Here is a 27,678-nt window from a genome sequence, read left to right as displayed (position 1 = left end):
AAGAACAAGCAGGGTCCCCGCTTGTCTTTCAAGGGCACCTTCACAGCATGGTCTTCCTTGCATGATGCCTCTCTTCTTTAATGTTCTATCTTTTCCCTCCAGATCATGGGCTAGCCACCCAAATGTTTGATACTGGGGTCCTTGGGGGATGGTTATTCACACTATAGCAATGTTACAACAAGAACAAGGTCATCAGGATCTGGGGAAAGGACACCCTTTGAACTGCTGATTGCATTTTATTGACATATGAAACATATGTTAACACATATGTTAACATATTAACATAGCAAGACTGTCTTTGTAGACTCCATGGATCTGAATATAGAGGCAGAGGGCATGTTCACAGTGACAAGGTGGATTGTGGGAACTGTCTGGAGAAGGAAATTGGAGGAAAAGGTCAGCTGCAGCACGAGGAGGCTTAGATTGCAGGCATGTGTGAACACATGTGCGAATTGTGGTTGTGCATGTGTGTCATCTCTAACCCAGGGCTCTTCGGAGTCTAAGATGTTATCACAGCACATGTTCTATGGCAGTAGGATGACCAGCCCATGCTAGGCTGCCTGGATTGATCCAGATTTTACATTAGTGGACCTGGGTTATGTCCTGGAAGCCCTCATTCCTGGACCCAGAAGGATGACTGGTTGTCTGGACCTGATTTCAAGCCATTCTTAGGAGGAATCTTGTGGAAAGGATCCTGAGGAAGTTGAAGCTGGAGTGCACAGTGCTAGTGGCACATGTATGTCATTGTCCCAGTCCCCACAGTTGAGCTGGCTGGAGTTCATCCAAGTCAGTTTATGTCCTGAGGTCTTAGGGACTGTGAGTCTGCTAACAGAACTCTGAACTGTAAGATTCAGAAAACAGTTTTTTACATTTGAATTTGGCAACCTGAAGTCAGCAGAGGTGGAGGGAACAGGAAGTGAGGGAGGGAGAGAGGGAGAGAGAAAGAGAGAGAGAGAGAGGCACACAGAGAGAGACACACACATAAAGAGAGAGAGAGAGACACAGAGGCACACAGAGAGATATACACAAAGAGAGACAGAGAAACACATACACAAAGAAACACATACACAGAGAGATGCACATAAAGAAAGGCACACAGAGAGAGAGACACACACAGAGAGACAGAGAGAGACAGAGAGACAGAGGACACACAGAGAGACAGAGAGACACACAGAGAGAGACAGAGAGAGACACACAGATAGACACAGAGAGAGAGACAGAGAGACACACACAGACACACACAGAGAGAGAGAGAGAGAGAGAGAGAGAGAGAGAGAGAGAGAGAGAGAGAGAGAGATTGAGAGAAGAGCCCTAGGGCCTATCTGAAAAGTCCCAGTGAACCCAAGTTCAGGGGACCAAGACTGCTCTGAAGCACTTTGCTTCTGTCTTTAGTCTCCCCTGCTCCCACCCCAAAATATTCCCAAAGCCTCATAGTCAATGGAAAAAGCGTTTTCATCCCAAGTGCTGCTTTCCCTCTTCCAACTGAAGTCGAGGGGGATCCTGGGAGTTTTCAACCAGAATCACAAGCCTGAGTTTGGTTTTTGGTTTTTGGTTGGTTTTTTTTTTTGTAACAGTTTTTGTACATTAAGTAATCTTCTCATCCACTGCAGAAAGGCATTACAATGTCCCTGGTCATCTGAGAACACTCAACCAATTAAGGAAGTAAAGTAAGAGGCAGTGAAATCAGGGCCATCGATAGTCCATTTAAATGATGCTTGTCTAATTTTTTTGTTTTTAAATAGCACATGTATTTTATTACAGACAGAATCTATTTCTTGGGAATCATTTATAAAACTCAACAACAAAAGGCAAGAGGACTCATCCATGGTAACTATCACTCCAAATAAATGGAGCGTTTTTGTGAATTGTTTTGTGTGTAGACTGTAATACATATATGTACACACAAATGATATTATAGAACTATATGTAGTTCTATAGATACAGTAAACCCCAGTATCTGAGGAGTTTGTGCTAAAGGAGTTAATCAAATAGGGAGACAAATGGGTGTTGTGTATACCCATCATCCCAACACTCAAGAGGCAGAGGTAGGAGGATCAGGTGTTCAAGCCTAGTCTTGGCTAGCCTTGGCTAACCTTGGCTAGCTTTGGCTAGCCTTGGCTACAAAGTGAGTTTGAGAGAACTTGTCTCATAAATGAATGAAAAAAACCTAAGGGAAAAAAATGAAAAAAAAAACTTGTTTCCTACTGAACATGTGTAGGCATTTGCATAGTGCTATGTCCCATTCAGTATTAAAATTAACCTATAGATAAGTTCAGGCATATTTATTAATTTATTGTGGTTCTGGGAATTGAACCAGAGCATCATGAAAACAAGGCAAGCGCCCAACCACCAGGCTATCTTCCTTTTTGTGTAAGAGACATGGGTGTGCATGGAGTTTGGTGTCTGAAGGAATGTTCTAGAACACCCAAGGGTGGGAAGGGGGTATCTGTAGTTGTATGGACATTTTCTTGTTGTACTCAATGGCTTTGGGTGTGTCCTACTATTACCAGAAGGAAGCTCTCATCTGCAGATAGTAGATCAGTCCCTATGAGTTTGTGGTGGATTGGGAACCCATTGGAAGCAACGGGGTTTATAGCTTTGGTTGCACGCGTCCCAGCTCTTAAGGAAAGGGCTTTTCTTGTCTTGCTCAGGGCCACAAGGTCTTTTGTCCCCTGCAGAAATCTCCTCCAGATGGTAGCTGTTCTAGCTCTGTAATTTCTTTGGAGTCTGGGAACCCTGAGCCTCTCTGTACATCGTCCCAAGGGACAGCAGGTTGAGCCAGTCTGTTCATGCCTGAGGCAACAGGCAAAGACCCCAGGGAGAAGACCAAAGGCCATGCCTCTAGCCCTGCAATTGGCTCCTTCTTCATTTTTGACTTCTCCCTACAGAAGATGTTTGTCCTGCAGAAGAGAATCTAGCTGGCTCCAGGCTGTTTCTTCCACCAGTTGCTTTCTTCCAGTGAAATCTCAGACAACTTTCTGTTGTCTTCTGTTTTGTTTGAGCCAAGAGATTGCTCTGTAGCCCAGACTGGCCTTGAATCTGGAGAAACCGGACTCCTTGCTGCTAGGATTACTAACATGGAGCCCATGTCTGACTTAAATGACACTTCCTTAGCAGAGTGGGGGTCACATTTTGGGGTGCATACTGCCTTACTTCCATCTAGATGCGGCAGTTTGATCTCCAAACCATGAGATGTGGGGCTGTGCGTTCTGATTTCCCTGTTCCCACTGGAGGGATACTTTCTGATCTGAGTAGAAGAGCTGAAACGTTCCTCTCAGGACCTTGTACTGACAGGAGATTGCTGTGTTCTGTCCTCTGAACTCTTATATACTGGTGGCTGCCCATGGCCTCTGGAGCATAGCAATTCCTACATGGGTTTAGGGGTTAAGTCCCGAAGCCCTCGGCAGCCTTGTGACCTTGAGTAAGTTACACCCCTCCTTGAGAGTCAGTTTCCCTCTTCATGAAGTCAGCACATTGATACGGATACCGTGTGTGGTTATCATGAGGACGATGCACGCATAACACTCAGGCTCTTCATGTTCAGTGTTCTGAAGCAAGATGTATCTGGCATAGGTCACATTGGAAGCGTATAAATGACAGGGACTCAGGCTGTCATAGGAGAAAAGCTGCTGAAAATGGGATTCAGCGTAAACCACTTCATGGGGACAGGGGACTGCCACTGGCCACATATCATCCCAGGCTCTGGAAATGGGTGGCGCTTCCTCCTCCATTCTCTCTGTGTAAACTGCTTTGTGGGTTGGGTCAGGCCTTGGAAACTGATCCCTATTCCCATTCTGTGCATTAGCCTAGTTCCCAGGGCAACATCTTGCGCCAGATCCCAGCCTGTGGTGGGCTTGATCTGTTTCTGTGGGGTTTTTTTGTTTTTGTTTTTTTTGTCATTCTGGGAGCTTGTATGGAGACACTGTCCTGCTCCCCGAAGCCCACCCCATTCTAGGTTCCCCCATTCCTTGCAATTGTTCATCCCTCTGCAGTACCGTCTCCCACCTCATAGCCCCCCCCCCCCCAATCCCCATCCCCACATCTGTTCCCACTCTGCTGGGAACAGCAGTGCAAAGTGAAGCAAAGTGATACAAATGACCCAGGGTGTTGTGTGACTCTCAGAAGTCACGGTGCCAGGCTCTGTGGCCTCGTTGAGTTGATGGAATCCCAAGCCGTAGCAGTGAGGCCCTCAGGCACTTCACCCATCCCACTTACTAACCACAGTGCAGCAGGGCTATGCTGTGCGTTTGTTCCAGCAACTCCAAGGCCACTCCCTGCTCCCCCTTTCTAGCAGTGGGCCATTTTAAGGTCTCTAAGTCGGAAATTATATAGCGCGCAGCCATCCTGTTCAGCATGGTCTTGTGCCCCTAGTGTTGCCTCTTAGATCCTCCCAGATCACTGGATTTCTCTTTCCACAGCAATGTTCTAAGTTGAGGGCTGTAGCTACCACTGTGGTGAGTCTCTTTAAAAAAGTTCAGATTCATTTTATTTTTATTTGTATGTATGTCTCTGTGTGAATGCATGTGCACAAGTATGCGGGTGCCCTTGAAGGCCAGAAGAGGGTGTTTATCCACTGGAGCTGGAGTTACAGGCCCTTGTGAGTGATCTAATGTCATTGCTAGGAGTCAAACTCCAGTCTTCCACAAGAGCAGCAAGCCCTCTTAGCCAGAGAGTACCCCTCCTGCCCAGTGATGCGTCTTGACTGGCACTTTTCTGAATGTCTGCGGGGCTCACCTGTAGGAGGTGATGCTGATTAAGTGTCACCTCTGCTGCATTCCGAGATGGGTAGAGGGGACAGGAGTTATTCCCCTTATGCAGTATTGTGCTTTGTACATCCCCGCGTGCTTCTGTGTTCCTTACCTCATTTAAACCTTGGCTCTAGGAGGCAGACAGGGGTTTCTTGTTGGCAACTGACGTTTAAAAAATAGTGTCCAACAAATTGTTGCCTAGCAACCGTGTTGCCTGAATAATGCTATATTTGGGTATAAACATGCACTACACAGGCAAAACATGACAGTCCTGATACTATTGTCGTTGTCAAGAGGGAGATCTGGACCTGCTGACACACCCAAATCTCCCAGGAATCTTCCCAAAACACATCTTGTAGGTAGAGAATAGCAGAGTATCTCTCTCTGTGGCTACTGAGAGGTTTCTAGAAAGCTCTCTCTTTCTTTGTCTCTCATACTTACTTTTGACAGATTTGCATCATTTTTTTTTTCTGACTGGTAGGGACAAGGACATTGGGGAAGAATCTGTGGGAAGCCTTGTCTGCATGTTCCATTGAATAGCAGGGCAGAATTCAGCCCGTACTTGGTGTCATTAAAAGCCCATGATGGCCCTTTGAGTTTATTTCCTGTGCAGACATGAGCTCCATGGTGTGTGATTCAAGATTGTGAAGGTTGTTTGTTAGCATGTCTGGTCGGTAGTGAGTGCTGAGAAAATATTTGTTGTTTGTGTGATGAGTTCTGGCTGAAAGTGGAGAGTTAGCCCGTCCCGGAGCAGGCTGACGGCAGTTCTTTCCCGTGTTGAGTCACAATACAACTGCAGGTAGGCTTCCCAAGGAAGCTGGGAGGGAGAAGATAAAGGAGGAAGGCACTTGACTAAGACTATGCCATTGCGTCACCATCTGTGGAGGTGGGTGATGCCTCCCTGCGGGTCCCTACTCATCACTATCGGGACACCCAGCCTTTTGCATCCTGCCAAAGACAAGACTCAATCCATTTTTGCCCCAAGTTTCCCTTTAACTGGATGGCGCAATCAAACCTGGCCATTGGCTAAAACTCGAGTGAATCGAAGACAAAGGGTTTTTTTCCCATCGTGTTGCTTAAAGGGTGTACAGCTTCATTTAGCCACACAGCAGAGGCTCCTCTGTGATGTCAGCCCGTCCAAGAATATAGTCCCCATCTTTAATTTTTGTTTCCATTGGTGTTTTGTTTGAGGCCATAAACACTGACGGTAAAGCAACAGCAAAACCAAGAAAGTTTCACAGTCGTCCCCGAATCTCACTCTGCTCTGCACTTCCTGATTTAGCCTTGCCTAATCGTACGGGGTCTCCTGCACAGCAGGGAAAGGCAGATGATGAAGGTTTTGAGACTACACGGTCAGCAATGTCCGGGGTTGGTGGTCCATGGTGTTGCTGTCCCATACAACACTCCCTCTCCGTGGTCCAGCCTGGGTGGGTGGGCTCCTCTTTGGCTCAAAGGGGGCTTTCAAAAGTTGGCCTGTTCTTCCCTACTCCATCAGGCAGGTCCTTCCATCCCAGTCAGATCCCTTCTAGTGCAGGCTCCGTGCTCACTTTCTTGTGTTCTCCATCTTGGGTAGATCCTTCCTAACTGTTTTCTTGGGAGCAGCAGAGATCCCAGGCACTGTGTCTGCCTGGAGTGGCTCTCACACCTTTGGTCAGCCTAGGTTTGAGTTCCCCAGTAGTGACTTGTCATCTGTGGTTTGTTCTGTCCTGGGTTCCTTCTCGTCAGCTTCTGGGCGTGTGGAGCTTCTGAGAGGAGAGACCATCTGCTGCTGCTTGCTGCTTCTTCCTTGCTTTGGTGAAAGAATTGGTGGGAAATAGAACTGGTTGGAGACAGTTTGCATGGCTGCCTGTGACTTATTCCTATCCACCTATTACCTGCTTCTTGCTGATACCAGACAGAAAGAGACAAGTCAGGGCAAAGTGCCATCTGTGTGAGCATCATGACGTGACACTCCATTGTACCAAGTGCGTGGACCGCATCACTTGTAGATATGAAGTTAGGGTGATTGTACGCTGATGGGGACTGGGTTTTAATCTGTGTGCTTGTATGCGTGGGTAATGCCTTTTGTTGGTACCTTACATCCTCCCCTGGCTCATGCTCCTTGACGTCCCTCAACAACCCTACCTCGTCTCGTCTCACCTACATCACCTCTCGCCCTTTTATATTCAATGCTGGGGACAGAACTCAGGACTTCCCCACGTTCCTCATGTCAGGTGCCAGTGAGCTACCCAATCCCACGAGCCCCGCCTGTCCCCCTTCCACCCAGTGGACCTTGGCTCTTTATTTTCTCGGTGCTCTGGTGAGCGTGGAATGCTGCTCTCAAGAAACCCTAGGTCAAAAGTCAAGGCCGAGATGCTTGCTGCTCCCGCCCCATCTTCCCCGCTCTGCTGTACTTCTTTGCAAACCTGCGGAAATGCCTGCTTGCTGATCTCATCGGCCTGTGATCTGAGACCTTGTGACTTAGCCAGGGGGAGGTGGGGAGTCACCCACCCCGTGGACCCTCTCCTACTGTGAGGACCTGCTGTGCTTCTGGGAAAACAGAATGTGAAGCGAACAGTTTAGCTTGGACTGGGTCCGGAGGCAAATCAGCCACTTCACACGGGGATCCTCTGTCCGTCGCGTTGTAAGGAAAATGAAGTGAATCACCAAAGCGAAGAATGCGCTGTCTGCTGCGGCCGCAATAATAAAGTATAATGTTTTGAATTAGAGCAGAGAGGGAGAAACTGAGAAACCTTTGGCTGGCCACTTTGTTGTTCCCGTTGTTCCGCTCCCCTCCCCTCAGATATATGCTTGGATAAGAATTTCCTTCTCCAGCCTGGTTTTTCCTAAGCTCAATCCTGAAGTGACACAGCAAAGTCACGTTAGACACGGGCATTATTGAAGAGCAGTAGATCCAAAAGTCACATTTCACCGAAGGCCCCAGGAAGCCGGGATGAGACACCATGAGAGAACATGCCTCCAACTCAACCCAGAATGTGTTTTCCTTACCCCCACATTTTAATTAGTAAATCAAAACCAAATGAAAAATATAAGTAAAAGCCTGCCACAAATCTGTCACACTTGAAAGGTTCCCAGATTAACTCGTCTTCCTGGCCCTGCATTATTCATCATTGCCGCCCTGTGTGAGGGAAAGGACCCCCAAATGCCTTGGTAGGTTGGTATCTCTGGGGACCCCGTGAATAGAACAGCTCTTCAATAGCATTGTTCTGGTGAGGATTACCTGGTTAGCCGAGAAGTTATGTTTCTCTTTAGACAGCAGAACAGAAGCAATGGCCGGGAATTTTTCTTTCCTTCAGCGTTCTGGGGGCGTCTCTGTCTTGTTTGTTTCCAGTCAGATAGTCACAGGCTTGGCCCTAGTGAGTTTGTATGACTTCTGCAAAGCAGGGAATGTTACCTTTTCAAGTACACTTAGAATCCAGCAGGGCTGAACAGAAGCAGCTTAGCTGAGGCTCAGGGGGGAGAGGGAGGCCTCGTTGCCCCAGAAAAGGCAAGCCTTGTTGGGAGAAACATTTTGTTAATGTTTTTGCAGGGTCCTGGGATCCAAGTTTCGTCTATTAAAGGAAAAGAGAGGCCCCGTTTTGTTTGTATGCAGATCACGTGGCTGTGCTAGGAAGCTGTTTGTACCCCCATAGTGGCATCTTTTCATTCTTGGGCTTAGAACCCCCTACCACCCTCCACCCCCCACAAGGCATCAACACAATCCTGCTAAGACCTCCATCCTCTCATGATGTCTTAGCTTTTAGTTTGACTGGAAAGTCTTCCAGGGTGCAACCTTGCAGTTGCCAGGCCAACCAGTACTTGAGAAATGCAGTTCTGCTGGCTTTGGGGTGGGGTGGGGTTTGGGGAGGGGTTGTCCCCTCATTGGACAAATACATGCTGCTACCTGCTACAAGCTGCCAGGGGCACTTGAGCCAGATGAAACACAAAACGGAACTCCTCATCCTCACTTCTGGGACACACACCTGTGTTTTCTTTTTCCCTAGTCACTGGCCTGAGCGTTAGAGAGAGGAAGCTTGAGGAGGGCTGTGTGCAGGTGGCCTGGTGACGTAGATGTGTTAGCCTTGGAGCCTAGACTGCCCTGTGCCAAACCCATGCGGGAGAGGTTGGGAAGGATCATGAGAAAGAACTCTACCCACATCCCTGTGTTTGGCTCACCGAGTGCCACGCCACGGATTATAATAGGTTATCTGATGTGGTGTAATTTGATAGGAATATGAACTTTGGCAACCTTGGGAACTGAAGCAGGGGACTGGCCTATTGGTTCTTTTTTTTTTTTTTTTAACACTTTCAAAACTTGAATGTTTCATTGAACCAAATAGCTCCATTGTTACAGTTAAGTCCACCGTGGCAAAAGCCAAGATTTAATGTTTTGGGGTTTTTGTTGTTGTTGTTGTTTCTTTTTGCCACCCAGTTTGAAAAACAGTTGCCCAGCCCAGCATAGGTGAACTCTCAATTCTTCAGGAGATGGTTTTCCAGTTTGGAGGTTTTTATTTTTCCTCTTCTAGGCTTTTTCCTGGAAGCGGTTAAAAAAAAAAAAAAACAAAAAAAAACCCAAATTGGTCAGATAAGCAGATGTTAACACAGTCCCTGGTCGTGGAGAGTTTGCTAAACCAGGCTCCAGATAAAAGAAACAGTTGTGTTTTCTGGTGGCCCCAGGGACGGTTGGAGTCTACAGATTATGTTTTGCAACAAAATATCTTGTCACTTTTTCTACCTCAAAGGTCTCCTCACCAAAGAGTAAACACAAGCAAATCTACTAAAAAGGAATTTTGAAGCCACAGTCCAATACATGATACAATAACATAAGCCTGTCTACAGTTTTATGGCTACCCGGAAAGACTGAGAATGGTTAAACCACTTGCACCATCTTCCTACCCACATCTTCTGCACACCTGGCTTTCAAAAGAGCGCACAAAAGTCATTTGATGAGGGTTCCTCGCTTTTGAACGTTGCCAGAGTTTGTTCTGGCGAGAAGGCATCTCTTGTCTTTGCTCGTCTTCAGCCTCCTCTCCGCTTTTCTCACGGTGTTGATCACAGTGCTATCCTGTTCAGTTTTTTAACTATCAGTCTGCAACATCAATCCAGTTCTCCCTCTCAGACTCTCTTCTGTGACCCCTCCAGATTAAACTCCTTTCTGTCCAACTCGACAGATGCTCACTGTGGACCTACTGCGTGCTGGGCACCAGGCTCTGCACACTGACATGACAGTATGCACCGACTTCCTGGCGTCTTTCTCCGTTGCACTACGCAGCTGACTTTAGTTGAGATAGGAAAGAATGAGGAGCTACCGTTTAATCAAGTGTAGTTTGGGACGATGGAATCTTTCTGGAATTGGCTTAAAGTTGAGGTGTATGTTAATCAGTGCACTAAAAGCTGCTGAATCACTTACTGCAAAATGGCTGGCTTTATGTGATGTGAATATCACAATGATTATATAAAAATAATGGAAGAGGAAAAAAAGTAGGCATGAATCAGGTCTGCTGCTGTGAATGAAAAGTGTGATACAGAAATTCATCCCTCCTTCTTATGCGTGGTGACCCATGCTATAACTTGACTGTAACTGAATTAATAATCCAATAATGATTGGATTAATTTCCTTCTTTTGCTTTATAAAACTTGGAGTTTAAATCCTGAGGCGTCCTTTTGGCCTGTAGGAACTGCTGCTTTAAAACCAGCAACCCCAGGAGAGCCACCGTGCAGTGCAGCTCTTCTCAAATCACTCCTGAATCTCAGGGGGAAAGGTCACTAGGGCAGAGGTGAGAAGCCTGCCATTTAATTCTCACTCCACACGTGCCCTGAGCATGCTCCAGAGCCCAGGACAGAGTGCCCAGTCATAGCTAGTGCATTTGTCATCCCTGAGCTCCCAGCCATAAGCCATCTCTTACAGGCTTGGAGGTGAGCATGCCAAGAGGCTGCCCTGTGAGCTTACAGTGCAGCAGGTGACAGCTGCTCATACGACGTAGGGCCGCGATTCTGCTGATTCCCATGAGACCTTATGGGAACTGAGAGTAGAGGGCACCAAAACCAGCAGGGGTGGGTAAGGTGAAGGAAGGCAGCCATCAATCACTGTAACACACACCGAAGGGGAACACCTGCAAAGAGGAAAGGCTCCTTTGGCTGTGGTTTTGAAGCCTTCCACATAGGGTCAGCTGGCTCTGTTGCTTTTATACCCGTGCTAAGGCAGCTTCTCACGGGAGAAACACACGGCAGAACACAGTCGCTCACCTCGTGAGTGTGACAGAAGAACATGGATTCCTTCCATGGCCTGAATGCGAAATCTTCCCCAGAACCTCGTCCTTAGAATGCTTGGTCCCTGGCTAGAGGTTCTATTCTGGGAGGTTCTGGAAACATTAGAAAACAGGATCTTGCTGAAGGAAGTAGGCCACTGGGTGTTGATCATTAGGAGTGTCTTGTCCTGGGCCCTTCCGGTCTCTCTCTGATCTCTGGCCACCATGTTGTGAACTGCTAGATACTGTCACATCCTCCTGACCTGCTGGACAGATGCCTCTGAGATGGTGAGCCACAATAAGTACGTCTCCTCCTTCTGTTATAGCGATGGGAAAAGTAGCTACACGGAGTCTATTCTCCTCTTCAAGGTCAGATATCCAGTGACGTCCTAAGACTGCCTGTCTGTCCATCTCTTAACGCTTCTTTCAGTAACACTATGCTATGGGCCAAGTCGTTAGCCCAGGGACTTTTGGGGTGCTCTTAAGATCCAATTGTAGCAAAAGGCTTCCTGGGATTAAGTCTTACCAGACGCTTTAAGGATTTATTATTGTTATATCTAATTATGTGCATATGTGTGTGATACACTGAATTAGTGGCCAAGGAGGCCAGAACAGGGCATCCGATCCCCTGAAGCTGGAGTTACAGCTAGTCGTGAGCTGACTGACATGGGTGCTGGGATCTGAACCTTGGGCTGTCTGCAGTAGTACAAGCCTTTAGCCACAGATCCATTTCTCCAGCCCCTCAACTGCAGATTCAGAAAAAAGTACCACATTGCTCTCACAGACTGAACATTGGTGTCCCCTCTCCCAGCTAGATTCTTGTGTTTAGATCTGATAACATGATAGCGTGAGAAGTGAGGGCTTTGGGAGGTGACTGGTCACCAGACCAAGAGTCTTCATGAGTGAAATTAGTATTTGTATTTACATATGTGGTCCCATAGAGCTGGGGAGATGACTCAGCAGTTAAGACTGATGGCTGCTCTTCCACAGACCCGGGTTTGATTCCCAGCACCCACACCAGGTGGTTTACAACTGCTGGTAACTCCTTTTCCAGAGGAATCTAGCAACCTTTTCTGGACTCACACATATGCACATGCCATCCCCCCAGCACACACGTGTACATGTAATTAAAAACTAAAGTATTTTTAAAGGAAAGGGTTGCGAGAGGCTAAGAGTAGAGTTTAGCGATGTACTAGCGTATTCGTATTAGCATAATTTTTTCTGTGGTTTCGGTTCCCTCAGAACCATAGAGGAAGAAATGGAGCCCCAGAGGCCGCCTTGCCGAGAACCACATGAGAACAAACTGAGGAGGTTCTGCCTGGGAACCGGGCCCTCAGCAAACCCTGGATGTGGTGGTTCGATCCTGGCCTTCTGGCCTCTCTCTGTAACTGTGGGGAATACATGACTATGGTCTAAAAGCCATCCAACCTACGGTTTAAATTTGAAAAAGATATACACATTAAAGAGCTTCTTTGAAAAATGTCCTGTGCTGGGGCTTGGTTGTCAACCTCTTGCTCTAACAGGAGACGGAAGAGTCTCCAGGAGGTGCCCTGGTGCAGGGGAGTTAGGAGGAATCAATGTTCCTGGGAGTAAAACACCCACTTTCAGGAAGAACAGCAGACTGGAGGAGACACTGGCAGGGATGACCGTACAGAGAAGGGTTGAAATCGTAACTGTTAGTGGCCTTTGGCCTTTGACTCCTTTTGATTTTGTGGTGACGGTCGGACTAGCTCCAACTCCAGGGACTGTTCAAAGGACAGACAAGGTAATCACTCTCATGGCTTAACTGCTTTGGAAATGCTTCAGACACGAAGCTGTTTTTACAACACCCTTGAGATTTAAGAGGGAGGTGTCCCAAATACTGTCCAAGTAATTTCCTTTTCAAAAAAGAAATTGGAAAGATAAGACTTCAAAATATGGAAGTTTCAGAATACATAATCTCTGGACTCCCTGTTGGAGTCTGTCAGATTTGAGATTTAGGGAGGCGGGGAGAGGCAAAATAGGTTTGAGACATGAAGGTCAGGGGCTCAGGGATGGTCCTGAGTGGGCATGAGTGTCAGAGAGAGATTTTCCTGAGTGCACATGAGGGCCAGGGAATCAGGGTTGCTCCTGAGTGCACATGAGGGTCAGGTTTCATTCCCATGAACAAGTGCACATACAGGCCAGGTTTCTACAAGAGCAAAAGCTGGCACTGCTGCAGAGCTGAGACCAGCATGGGCTCAAAACAAAGTCAGGGAGCTATTGCTGAGGGTCACACAGCAAGCTGGGATGCCTAGGAAATAAAGTCCTCCCAAAAGCAAAATGGCATTTTGTGAGGAACAACAGAAACATCTATTTAAACACTCACAGTGGAATTTTAACCAAGAAAATATTGAGGAACCCAAACCCCCAAACACACAAGGAGGCACCCTACTAAAGTTGGAGGTCATCGGCGAAACGGGAGAGGAGCATCCATTTAACCATCTATTGGAGAATCGTCCCCAGGCTCGACAGAAGCTTCAAGAACTACATGGTAAGAACAATATAGGATGTTCTAAGGAGGCTGGGCAGACCCAACACTAGTGAAAAGGAACATCTTCTACTAAACAACACGAGGGACGGACTGTGGATTAATTGGTAAGTATACTTAAAGTAACCACTCCACCTACAACAAGATTAAAAAACGAACAGAGCAATGGAAAGCAGAAAGGACCCAGAGCAGACAAGAGATGAGGAATGTTAGAAACTCCGTCGATCGTCCAGCTGTCAATCTTGGAGGAGGCAATGAAGAGAAGGAAGCCCAAGCACAGTGCTAAGATAATGGACTTTCTGAGAAGTGATGGGAAACAAGGATCTGCAGATGTGTAAGTCACCCAAAGGAGCTAAGAGAAAAAGCACAGTGGACGCAAACTCTGTGAGAACCAACACCGGGAAGGAGGCTCTGCACAAACCAGGTCGGGGGAGAGAAATTGCTCCTGTGATGCCCTGAGTCCAGGCTCAGTCTCCTCCCCGCCTCCCTGAGAACACGATGTCCGGTATTGCTCTGCTGTGGAGGGGGGAGATGTGGGAGAAGGTCTGCTTTTCCTCTTAGGTTGTTCTAGCTGTTCTGACCAAACACGATTTTTTTTTTTAATCACTTGTGAAAAAATATATACTGTGTATATTAAGTTTTCCTAAATGTGGCCTGGTTACTTATCGAGTCCTTGTAAGTTGCTTGATATTAATGGTACCCTGAGATTTCCTGATGCGCATTTGTCAAATGCCAGATGTGTTCCTTGATGGGAGCTGATATCTACTTATTTTCCTACTGAGAGGTTAAGAGTTGAAGCTACCAAGCATATTCCCAACCTAAAATGACATTAATACCTATATTTGGGTGTGAAAATAGAAAATTCTGAGAGTTGTAAAATTTACTTACTTAGGGATTTTTTTAAAAAAACTTATTTATTTACTTACAGTCGTTTATCTATTTATATGTAAAATTTGTTTACTTAGGGTGGTCGTAAAATGACTTTTTAATAAGAGACTTGAGGACACGGTGTGCGTAGCTCACTCAGTAGAGTGCTTGCCTTGTGTGTGTGAGGCTCTGTGTTCCGTTCCCAGCCGTGCACAAACTGTGCATAGCAGTGCACACCTACAATCCTAGCACTTAGGAGGTCATGACAGAAAAACCAGAAGTTCAAGGTCATCTCTTGTATTTTATATCTTTGAGGCCAACCTGGGCTACATCCTATCCTGTTTCAAAACAGCTATAACAATAATGATGCTAACAACGAATGACTTGGGCTGCCTTCACTATTAGTGACGGTATGTAGGCACTAAATGTTCGTTCACAGCCTGCTTGCTCGCTCTTTCTCTCACATGCTTATATACTAGTCTTAACACATTGGGACAGAAGGATAGCCCAGCGAAGTTCTTTTGTGGCGGCAGATTTGTCTGTCCCTATGAGTTGGTGGAGGCGTGAATCTGTGCATATGGTTCACTGTTGAAGAATTGCATACATTTACCCTGAAGCAAATTATATTGGACTGTGACATTGGAATAGATATAGCCTGGCTAGTGTGCCGTCAGCATCACTCTACTAATAAGGTGCCACCACTGAGTCAGCACTTACCGAAGGGACTCCTCTACTAATTTTGCAGGCTTCGAGCCTCAAGTCAAGTAATCACATAAAATGAAAACCTTAAAATCCCCCCCCCACCCTTTTAGACAGTAAGCTTATCTATGAGCACCAGGTCTCATTGAAATACCCTAAACCAAAAAATAATCCCCAAGGTAGTCAGTCAGCTCTTGAGGTATGATGCCCAAGATTGTCATCTGGCCTTTATGTGCATGCATACTGGCATCTACACACACACACACACACACACACACACACACACACACACACACACACAAATCAGGCATGTACACACAAACCTTCCCTCAAAAACTCCCACAGTGAGATATTCTACAGATAGCCTGCCAGAGTTCTGAGAAGTAGGTGAGTTCTTTGGAAGAGAGAGCTCTACCCAGGTAGAATCCAGGAGCATGCTGTAAGAGAGGGCATCACGAGGCCTCTCACACACATCTGCACACATTCCAAGTAAAGCTGGGTGTGGTGGGATACACCACTGACCCCAGCACTTAGTGAGCATAGGCAGGAACATCACTAGCTCAAGCTTGAGGCTAGCCTAGGTCATATGTTAGATGGGCGGCATGTGTTTCAGTCCCCTGTCACAGGCCTGACTTAGCCCCTAACACAGCATTGAAAGTGAGAGTCATCATCTCCATGATTTTAGGGCTGTGCTTCTCATGTTGCTATTCGTGTCCTTTTAAAAAAAAAATCCTTGGGCTAATGGAGTTCTTCTTATGTCTGGTTAACTAGCTTTAAAAAAAAATGACTCAAGAGATAAAAAAAAAAACAACAACAACACTGAAAAGGAAGAACTCATCTGGGACCCCAATTCCAATAAGCCAAATAGAGAAAGATCATTTTTTGAAATACTTGAGAAAACTTGAAGGATTGGTTATCCTAGGGAAAGAGTAAGAAGGTTTTAATTTAGCTGGGTATGATCCTGTGATAGATACAGTGTCTATATTTAGTAGGTTATTTTTATTGTGGTAAAAATATACATAGCCTAAATTCATCATTTTAAAAGATGCATCTTTTTTTCAAATGTGTTTAAGTGTTTGTCTGCTTGCATGTATGTGCAACCTGTGTGTGCTTGGCAGCTGCAGAGGCCAGAGATGACATCAGTTCCCTGGGAACTGGAATTACAGGTGGTTGTGAACTGCCTGTAACCATAACCGGGTTCTCTGCAAGAGCAGGAGGCACTCTTAACTACTGAGCCATCTCTCCAGCTCTGTAATTTAAAAGCTTTTGGGTATGCAGTCCTATGGAAGCAAGTATATTCATGTTACTCTTTAGTCACCCCAGAACATTTTTCTCTTCCAAGCTGGAACTCAATTCACTCACCATGAATTTTCCAGTTTCCATTTCCTCAGCTCCTGGCAACAGCATTCTTCTGCTGTCTCTGATGCTGACCTAAGACATCTTTTTTTTTTTTTTTTTTTTTTTTTTTTTTTTTTTTTTTCCTCCCCCTCCCCCCTAAGACATCTTATAAATGTAACCATGCACTGTGTAGCCCCTGGTGTGTGGCTTATTTCACTTAGCACAATGCCTCAAGATTCATCCGTACTGTCGTCATGTGAGAACATTCTTCCCCCTTTAAGGCTGAAGAATATTTTATTGTGGTTACCTACCATGTTTTGTACATTGGCAAACACTTGCCTGGCTCTTGGCTTTTGACTGTTAGACACAGCACTCCTATGTCATGGCCGTAGCATATCCAGAGAGAGAATGACTGCTCCTGTGGTAAGTCCACCAATGAGCATGTTGATTGTCATACAACATTCTTCACAGCAGCCATACCTAATCTTCCATTCTGACCAGTAACACCTAAGAGTTCACCTTCTCCACATCTATGCCAGTGCTTGTGAGGAATAGGCTGTGTTTTTAATGGATCCATTCATGGTAAGGGCAAAGAAGAGAGGTGGACTGGTTAACGACATCCACCAACTCTTGTAAGGAAATGCCCATGTGTTTAATAGACCCATCTGAGGGAAGGATGAAGAAGGGAAGATGAGACTAATCAAGAGTACCCTCAGAATAGCTCTCCCCACCTGCAGGACCTGCAGCCTGTTCCCCAGTTTGAGAAGCAGCTGGGCATCTGCAGGCACCATCTGCACACGAACTGTGAGCATGCCTGTCCTTTTTCTCCTCCAGCCTCTAGGAGAAAAAAAAAAACTTCAAGGGAGAAAGAGAAAAATGAAACCCTATAAATGGCAGTGGTTCACACATAGGTAGTAGACGTGTTTGTTTCTAAGAGGCGAGACGTGGTAGGCACGCTGCTCATGATATGACAAACTTGGGGCAGAGGTGGGGATGGACCAGGCAGGAGTGCAGTGATGCTGCTCACATTCTACGAATAGGTTAGTTCTTGTCCTGCTTCAGTGCAGGCCTCCACGAGCTGCATCCTCCTTAAACCTGTCATCTCTGCTCTTAGGGTGATGATGGACCCTGTAGTGTGGCCCAAGATCCAGGGCCAGTCTGAAATCTAAACAGATTGAATCTGAGGCAAACAGAGAGAGTAGAGTGAGTTTTGCAAGCCAAGTTCCTTCCACTGAAAGGACAGAATTCTACTGTTCAGTAGTGTCCTTTCTGTTTTACTTAGTGTTAAAACAAATGCACTGCTGTAGAAATCTGGAGCGACAGCTGAAAGAACACAGAGCGTTGTTTTGTTTCCACTGACCTTACAAAGGGCAAACAGAAAGTAGGTGACCTTGTACAAGGTTATTACTGTTTAAGAAGAAAAGTTTTAACTGGTCCCTGAAGTAAAAAATTCTAGGAATTATTATTTGCCTTGGAGAAGGCAGGGCTGTTTTACTAGAGAGGAGACTGTGATTTCATTAGTGCAGGATACACTGTTCCGAAAGACAAAGCTAATCACAGAAAGTATTAATTGGCACTATCTAGAGGACTCGGCCCAGGGCTGTTCTGAACTCCCAGGGCTGGATTCTCAAATCACTGCCTAGGACTGTCACAATATTTATTGTGCATATTTGCACGATGTCCTTGGCTCTGCTGAATGGATAGTCTCACCTGATCTTAGGAAATGCTATCCCCACTCAACTAATGCTGTAACTTGAGTATATTGTCAACAACGTCACACAAGAAAAACAAAGGGAAGCTGAGATTTCACACCACAACAGTAAGGAAGAGTTTATTTGGGCTCAAGGATTGAGAAAGGATACAGTCCATCAAGGCAGGGAAATCACGGTGGTAGGAATCCGAGATGGGTCCATGGCAGCATAAATCAATCAGAAGCAACTGGGGCCATGACATCTGCAGTTAGGAAGCAAAAATCAAACAGGAAGTTGGACAAGACGGAGAAACATTAAAGTCCAATGGTAGGGGCCCACTTCCTCCAGGGAGGTTCCATTTCTTAAAGGTTCCATTCTTCCAAAACAGAATGGTTGGCAGAAGAGCATCTCTTTAAAACATGTGAGGCCAAGGGGTGCGGGGCGGGGACATTGAACACTCAAAGTGTAGTGTTCTATGGCTTTCAGATACACATGGAGGCAGAAACCTAAGTAAGTGGATTCATGTCATTTGTCCCTGTGAGCCACCAGCGCACACTTGGGTCCACACAACTATATGCACAATGAAAGCAGAGATGTAGCGAGCTCCCAGCAAACGTATTGGTGGCCACACCCCCTGGGAGGAAAAGAGGAAGGCAGGACGGCTCACACTAAGGCACCTGAGAAGGTCAGAGAACTGTAGCAGGAGGGGTTGGGTAAAGAAATGTAGGCACGAGTCAAAGGCTCCCGGGTTATGGTGAATGTGAATGTCCTCTGAAGAGGATAAAAGGAAAGAATGTTCAGTGTTCTCTTAGATGGCAAGGGGCTGTAATTTACATTGTAATAAAGTAATGGCTGCCTTGTTTCTAGGATCTTTATCTTTTTTTATGCCTGTGAGAATTTGCCAGATTCTTTACCCTTTTTTTTTCTTTCCTTTTTGTTTCTTTTTTTTTGAGCTAAGCCTTTAGTTCACGTGTCTGTGTGTGCATGCACACACACACATGCATGCATGCCTGTGGGGGTGTGAGTGTATACACATGTATACATATGTGTGGAAGCGTATAGAGACCAGAGATCAAGCTTTGGTATCTACTCCATTGTTTCCCACCTTATTTTTCGAGGCAGGGTCTCTCACTGAATCTGGAACTCACTTATTTGGCTAAACAGGCTGGCCTGCAAGCCCCAGGAATTCTCTAGACTTGGTGTCCCATCCTAGTTTCCCAAGGACTGGGATTATACAGATGTACCCTTATCATGTGGGCGCTGGGGACTGGACTAAGTTCTGCTGCTTGCCCTGTGTCCACTGAGTCATCTCTCTCCATGCTGTTCTTGAGTTTTTGGTCCCCTGATCTTTTCCTTCTGGTTACAGATGTACACCACCTGCCTGTGTCAGGATTCTTCCTTACTCCTCCTGCATGTTGCCTCCCAGTGTTGGACAGTCTTTAACCTTCAGAATCAAAAGCCGTCACCCACTTCCTAGTAGGATCAGATTTCCCTTCGTCCTCCTTCCTCTCTTAGCCTCTTTCCATTTTCCTTTCCTTGAGTTAATTGTCCTGACACTGTCATACAAATCTCCAAAAATATAGTGGCCCAAACCAACAATGCACTGTGATTTTTCAGTCCTTTGTAATGACTGCCTTCAGCAAGATGGTTCTTCCTCAAGGTTTCCTGTGTCAGTTGGTGACTGTGGCTAGACTTATCCAAAGCACCAACAGACCAGATGTCCAAGATGGCTTCCTCAACTAGACGTGATCACACGCCTATAACTCCAGTCCTGGTGGAGGCAGGATTAGTAATTCAAGGTCAGCCTAGTCTTCATAGTGAATTCAAGGCCAGCTTGGGCTTCGTGAGATCTTGTTTCACAAGACAAAACAAAACAAACTTTAGCTAGAGAGATGGCTCAGCAATTAAGAGAGCACTTGTTGCTCTTGCAGAGGACCCAGGTTCAATACCTTGCCACCCACAATAGATGTCTCAAAGCCACCTATAACCTCAGTTCCAGGGAATATGATGCCTTCTTCTGGGCCCCTCTCGTACTACATGAACATTCTGCATATACATTAATAGACTCTATAAGTAAATAAGTAAGTAAGTAAATAAATAAATAAATAAATGTGTGTGTGTGTGTATGTGTGTGTGTGTGTGTGTGTGTGTGTGTGTGTGTGTGTGTATGCACACACTATTCTTGAGATAAGGTTTCTATATGTAGCCCTGGCTGTCCTGGAATTTGCTTTGTAGACCATGTTGGCCTTGAATTGAGAGATCCACTTGCCTCTGCTTCCCAAGTACCGGGAATAAATAATTAAGTCTTTAAAGAGACCTCAAAACTGACTCTTAAACAAGTGTGGAGTGGTCGGACAGTTCTCTTTCTTCCCTTTCTCTGCCATCATCTCTACCCCTCTCTTATTCCTACAATTCCATGTCCTCTGCCTGTGTCTGATCTTCTTCATAACAGTCAACGTCAGGGCATGAGACCCCTTTCATGGTAGCCGTCTTTCCTGTACAGACACACGAGGAAGCTCAAAGTTTACCTCAGCATAGGAAGTGCTTTAGTTTCACCAGTGCAGCGGTCCACAGTCGAAACAGGTTACAGAGTTACCTGGGGACAGCGTGAGGAGAGTGCTGTGCTCTGCAAGGCCTGGTTACCACACTTCCCACTTACTGAAAATCATGTCTGTGCCTCCACTTCCTGCAACTGAAGTATCTTACTTTCACATATTTCATTTTATGTACATAATTTTATCTATTCATAGTAAGAGATAGAAGAAATTCTTTGAAGAATTCTTAGGATGCACTCTAAAGAATCTTTAAGAACCCATTTTCACTTGGCTCTATCAAAATTAAGTATCCTAAAGTCTTACAGAAAAGACGTGTGACTTTTTTTTTTTTTTTTTAAAGAAAATCTGGTTGAGAAGTCAGATTTGATTCGTTTAAACCAGTAGTGATAACATGTCAACTTTAGAAGGCAGATCAGTTTTAGGGAAAGGTGATCTACCCTCTGTGTGGCCGTCCTTGAGTGAACCCTTCAACAATCTTGCTTTTCATTCTTGGGCACTGACTGGCAGACCTACCGCCGCCGTGAGGACACGCCACCATCTGCTTTCTGCCCAGACCTTATTTGACTCTTACTGAAGCTAAAACTTTTTCCTGAAAAATAAAAGAGGGCCCAGGGACCTATGAAGGCCGCTTGCCACTCTTGCTGAGGACCTATGTGTGATTTCTAGCACTCTATGGTGTCTTACAACCATCTGAAGCTCTTCCTGGTCTCTTCTGGTGCATGGTCAATGTCATTGCCAACTCTTCCCCCCAGAATAATATTTTATTTAGTTAAGAACATTAATTATTTTCATGTGTATGGGTGTTTTGCCTGCATATGTCTGTGCCATAGTTCCAAGGAATCTCATGCCCTCTTCTGACCTCTGAGGACACCAAGCATGTGCATGGCTCACACACACACACACACACACACACACACACACACACACACACACACACACACGCATGCAGGCAAAACACTCTACACATAAATAAAATCTTTAAAGCTTTTTGAACTGAAAAAGGAAACAGATAGCTCAAATCTGGAGGGCTGGTCATATAACTATATGGTAATTTTGAAAAAAATCTTTATTGAAAACTTTGTAGACACAGGTAACCTAATTTTTCTTAGTTTGGGGGGAATACAAATGAGTCCTTCTTCCTGAGAGTTATTAGACCAGCTTTGTTTGTTCTTTTATACTAAGATGCCCAATCTCCAAAGCCTTTCTCAGGAGATGATAGAAAACAGCACACGGAAAGAAATGGGAAGTTGGAGGTGGCAAATAGTTTGACTTTTGTTTTCTTCCCACAAATCCCTACAAAAGCCGTTCTGTAAGAGATGAATTTGTTTCTGTAATTTCTTTGGAATTTTCATTCAGAAAACTAAGAGGTGCACCTATGTTGGGCGCCTCACAAAAGCCTGTAACTTAAGCCCTAGAGGATCCAGTATTCTCTTCTGAACGCTGAAGACACCTTCACTCAAGAGTATATACCTCCGTATAGATGCACATGCACTCATAAAATTAAACACAAAAGTGAACTTTGTCAAACAAACTAAAAGGGCTGGACACAGTGGTGTACACTTACAGTCCCAGCACTCAGAAATCAGAAGCAGGACCATTATTGCGAATTCTAGGCTAGCCTGGGCTACATGGCAAGCCTGGTCTCAAAGAAACAACAAAACAAACAGCTCCCCCCGCCACCCTGCCCCAGGAATAGCTCTAGTCAGCAAAAAATGTGGAGTTTGAGCAGAATTAGCGTCTCTGTCCTTTTGCTGTGAACTGCATATCTGGGGTTTGATAACATTTCTCTTACCCAGGAATGAATACAGACAGTTGAAAGCCAACTCCCCCAAAATAATAACCAGCAATTAGTTTCTTTTGCCTTTGCATGCAGAAAAAAGTGACATATACTTTCTTTTCTGATTTTTATTTTTTGTGACATAACTGATAAAAGGGTCCTGTGCTGATGGAGTGTCACATATCTCCTCTCTGCCCACTGTGGCAGAGGAAACCCCCCAAATCACATGCTCGGCGGCTCTCATATCAAGGCAGTGCAATCTGCTAGTCACTGTGCTGCCCATCAGGTCTGTAAATCACATTCATCATACAGAATTTAACTTTGGGATCCCCTTGGTGACTTTCTCCAGATCCCTGTCTAAGAGCTCTTTCCCTTGACCCCAGGAAACCACCATTCTACTCTCTGCTTCTAGGAGTTTGACCTTCCTAGATGCTGCCTAAGAATGAGATCATGTGACTCTGTCTGTCTGTGCCTGGCTTATGGTACTTAGCACTATGCCTTCCAGGTCCACCTGTGACTTTCTAGTGGCTCCCGAGTCCCCTCCCCCCACTGCTATATATTTCTATTCATTCTCCTGACCCTCTGTAGTCTTTCCTATCCTTTCCCATACCTGATCCTGCCCCCCATTTTTCCTCCTACTCCTCTCTACTCCCAGGTCTCTCCCTCCCTCATCTTCCATGACTATTTTGTTCCCCCTTCTAAATAGGATCGAAGCATCCACACTTGGGCCTTTCTTATTGTTAAGTTTCATATAGTCTGAGTTGTATCATGGATATTCTGAACTTTTGGGCATGTTAATATCCACTTATCAGTGAGTGCATACCATGTGTGTCCTTTTGTGATTGGGTTACCTCATTCAGCATATTTTTTAGTTCCATCCATTTGCCTGTAAATTTCATGAAGTCATTGTTTTTGATAGCTGAGTAGTACTCCATTGTGTAAATGAACCACATTTTCTGTATCCAGTCCTCTGTTGAGGGCCATCTGGGTTGTTTCCAGTTTCTGGCTATTATAAATAAGGCTGCTATAAACATAGTGGGGCATGTGTCCTTGTTATATATTGGAACATCTTTTGAGTATATGCCCAGTAGTGGTATAGCTGGGTTTTCAGCTATATGTCCAATTTTCTAAAGAACCGCCAGATTGTTTTCCAAGTGATTTTACCAGCTTGTCATCCCACCATCAATGGAGGAGTGTTCCTCTTTCTCCACATCCTCACCAGCATGTGCTGTTGCCTGAAGTCTGTGATCTTAGCCATTCTCACTGGTGTGGAATCTTAGGGTCTGTGTGTCGTACATAGCAGAAAGTCATCTGGGTGTGTATATGCTTTATTTTTATACATTCATCCACAGGAGGGGAACTAGATCTAGGTACTCTGTGTGTGCATGTGTGCCTATTCATGTATGTATATATGTATGTATGTATGTATGTATGTATGTATGTATGTATGTTTGTGTGTGTGTGTATGTGATATGTGTGTATGTATGTGTGTATGTGCGTACATATGTATATGTGTGTATGGTTCATTAATGTAAGCCATTCATAGCAAGTAACACTGTTGTTGCTTTTTCCATCCATTCCTTTTATCCTGTTTGGGTTCTGCTGTCAAATTTAAGAGCGCCCCAGCAGCTTCCTGGCACACAGGAAGACCGGTCCCTACAGTCTCCAGCCCTTGCTTCCATTAGGAGAGGATCATCTCCTGTGAGACTTTGCTAGCCTGACTCCTCAACAAAACCTGACACCAGGCTGCAATGGGTAGTTCCGAACCCACGGTCCCAAAATAAAAGGATATGAGTGTTGGGAAAGGGACTTGGGCGTGTTGACATAGGTGAAGAGAAATGAGAGGGTAGGTTGAGAATAAGAATGCATCACACATGCGTGTAGAATTGTCAAATATCAAATTTAATGTTCTACAAGTATTTCCAAGGGACAGCAAGCAAAGCGCAGAGGCCCCTGGAAAGTCAAGGCACGGGGATGGGGTGGAGTGGACAGGACATGGCCTGTCCTCCACTCATGTCACGGCTCTCAAGTTCAGCACTGGGTGCCCCCTTTCATATCAGCTACAGATGATGCCACATGAACAAAACTGGGGAGGGAAAAGCCAACAGGGAGGAGGAGAAGGCTAGAAGGGTGGGGAGGTCATTAGCATATACTAATTATACATAATTATGAGCTTCATGATGACCTCTTATATATTACATATTCTGGTCATATTAATTCCTCATTATCTTCATGTGCCCTCTTGCTCCCATGACTCTCTTTCCTCTTTCCAGCTGTCCCTACTTCCATGTCTTTTGACTATCGTTAGGGTTCCTTGAGCAACAGGGTTATTTATAGGAGCATAAGTACCTCACTAATGGCAACACCACAGAAGGCGATGTCTTCCCTCCATCCCCTAAATGTTAATCCTGTAGATCCTTGTGTGTGTGTGTGTGTGTGTGTGTGTGTGTGTGTGTGTGTGTAAAAGTCTCTACCCCTTCGATAACAGGGCTAAGTCTTATGTGGATCTTAGGTAATCTATCACAGTGCAAAGGCATGGCATGTCCAAGAGACAGTGTCCTATGACATTCCCTCCCATCTTGGGCTCTTACACCCCGCCCTCTCCTCTTCAGTGCTCCCTCAGTCTTGGAGGGGTGGCAATGGGCACAGATGTCCCACCTATGCTGGGCATTCAGTAGTCATTTATCACTACTAGATAAATGACATGAGTCTCTGTAGTCCCACTCTCTGCTGCCAATCGAAGTTTCTCTTCCCAAAACAGGCAACAGAATTGACCTATGGGAATAAACATCAATGTTTAGAAGGTAACTTGACAGTTGCATCACATGGTTTTGCTTGCTTGTTTTTCTTCTGTCTCAGTTTCCTCTTGATTCTCCATGCTCTGTATGAAGAGCGTGTGGCAATGTTCACCCAATTAAGCCTCACCATCAGGGTCTGGTGGGCAATCAATCACATCGACATTTACCTATATTGTTTCGGTGACCAGCAACTCTTAGGAAGGCTTAGCAGTGGCGAGAGTTCTTCTTCAATATTCCATTCATTCTCAGACTTTTCTGCACAGTCTTTTTTTTTTTTTTTTTGCTGATAAGGAAACCGGAAGCCAAGAGTTAAAGACTCGTGCAGATCATGCTCAGCCAACTGCTGAGACTACAGTATCTAAACGGAACACAGTGCAAACATTTGGCTTCATCTGAGGCAGAAGGGAGGATTTCAATCTCTACCTGCCAGGTTCAACCAGTGTCCCTTCAACCCCTTGGTCTCACTAACCCACCCGCTGGTACCTGGTAATCTGTGAAGTAAAACTGGGGGATGTTCATGAGATGAGCCCATGGCACCCGGCCAAGTAACAATAGCTGTCACTCTCTCTTGTTTAACCCTATAGTGGAGTACGACAAGGAGTTCTCCCCACGCCAGCGACACCACAAGGAGTTCAAGTTCAACTTATCCCAGATTCCCGAGGGTGAGGCAGTGACGGCTGCAGAGTTCCGCGTCTACAAGGACTGTGTGGTGGGGAGTTTTAAAAACCAAACTTTTCTTATCAGCATTTACCAAGTCTTACAGGAGCATCAGCACAGGTATGGAGGCTCGAGGAAGCCCAAGGGTGGGGATGCTCACACTTCTCCCCTCATGCGACCTCAGGTGTCGTCTTCGGAAGGTGGTCTGGAGGTCAGGGGCTATTGAATGGGAAGAGCTGCTGTTAAGTTGATTTTTTCAAATAGTTGTCTTTTCCTAAGCAAGTGAACAGCACGGTACTTAGCAAGCATCTTTAATGACCAGCCAGCTCTGATTTTATTAGGGTCAACTCTTTCCTGTTATTATTTGGTCCCCAGTTTTGATGATGTGTGAGCGATTAAATTAATGCACACATTAAAGTTACGGAACAGCACTTACAAGAGATTGCCAGTCAGGTGACTGCAAGGTATATATTCGCATATTTAATATACATGTCTGCTTTGGATAAGCATATATAAACCCTACCATTTGGATGCAGGGAATGACAGATTCCTTTTTTTTTTTTCCTGTATGTCTGTGTTACCATTCTTTCCTGCAATGCATTCAGAGTGATTTATAGGGGGAAAATAATCTGCAATAAAAAATAATCATGGTGCCTCCTAGCAATAAAGAAAAACTTGCCCAGCAACTGTTGGAGCACAGTAAGGCAGAGAAGTAGCAAGGAAGCATTTAATTCAAATCTGAAGAAACAGAAAGGAAGCTAATGCCTGTGAGTTGTGTCGAGCAGGTGGGTGAGTCTGTTTAGCAAACCACTCACTGAGAACAGAATGCTGGGGGTGGGAGGGACAGACCCACCGTGCCACTTAAGCCACTGATAGTGTCATATTGATTAGAAGGCAGGTGTCAGCATAATCATGGAAGATGAAGAATGCCTAGGATACACCACACCCTTGGACCCAAAGACATTTCTGTTGCTTTGCCTTTTTTTTTTTTTTATAAGCAGGTTGCCATGTAGCTCAGGCTAGCCTCGAACTTGCCATCCTTCAGCCTCTGCCTTTTGAGTCCTGGGATTACCTACAGCATGCCCAGTATCTCCGTTGGTTTCAGAAACCAAATCTAACTGGCCTTGGAGAACTATTGACTTTCCAGAAGGTTCCAGTACTTTCAGACTGACCTTGGTTTCTCCTAGATATATGGATCTGCGTGGAGGGCTGCGGCAAGTGTGCTTGCTGAGAGGATAAGGAACAGGAGCTAGCCTCAGGGAAGGGTTGCTTTAGCACTGAAAGCATCCCAGTGTCTGGTACCTGGGCACACTCTGGTCTGCCCCAGGGCAACTCTGCTGGAGGGAATCACTATTAGCTTCAAGAGGAAACTGAGAAGGAGTGTGTAGGTGGCTATGGGACTGTAGGAGGGAGCTGAGAGACAACGAACTGGCTCTCAGATGAGTAGGGCTACTCCTGAGGGAGGAGGGTTCCAGGAAGAGGGCTTAAGGAAGAGATGGAGCTCTGAGAAGGAAGAGGAATCTTTAGGAGGGATCTGAGAGCAGGAGCTGCAGGACAGACCAGACGGACAGAGGGAAGAGGGGGAAAGACAAGGAAAAGGTTGCAACCAGTTGCAGGTGGGGATGAAGGCGGTACTGCAGCTCTGAGGCTTTGAGGGAAAAGATGGATAGTGTCTTTAAAGATATGCCCATGCCCACAGGGGCGTAGAGAGGCACCCAGGTAGCTGCATCGGAGTTGAGAGTGAGTGCTCCTCTGGGGACCTTGGGAAGGTGTTGAGGGCTCTAGGAGCCTGGAGAGACACTTTTGGGGTAG

General features: G+C 45.6%; 1 protein-coding gene across 6 annotated transcripts in view; it reads left to right on the top strand.

The window, feature by feature from the left end:
• The window catches only part of Bmp6 (bone morphogenetic protein 6), a 255,105-nt gene that overhangs the window by 198,233 nt on the left and 29,194 nt on the right, over positions 1 to 27,678 (top strand). For all 6 annotated transcript variants that reach the window (XR_015640641.1, XR_015640640.1, XR_015640639.1 and 3 more), the window contains 1 exon segment: positions 25,794 to 25,986. Coding sequence is in view for 3 of the 6 variants with exons in the window: in XM_087589870.1 (XP_087445996.1) it covers positions 25,794 to 25,986 (193 nt within the window). In the remaining 3 variants the exon portion in view is untranslated.

This window comes from Rattus norvegicus, chromosome 17 (assembly GCF_021556685.1).
Source record: "Rattus norvegicus strain SHRSP/BbbUtx chromosome 17, alternate assembly SHRSP_T2T, whole genome shotgun sequence".
Lineage (NCBI taxonomy): Eukaryota > Metazoa > Chordata > Mammalia > Rodentia > Muridae > Rattus > Rattus norvegicus.
The sequence above is the reverse complement of the archived record's forward strand: the minus strand, read 5'-3'. Positions and strand labels throughout refer to the sequence as shown.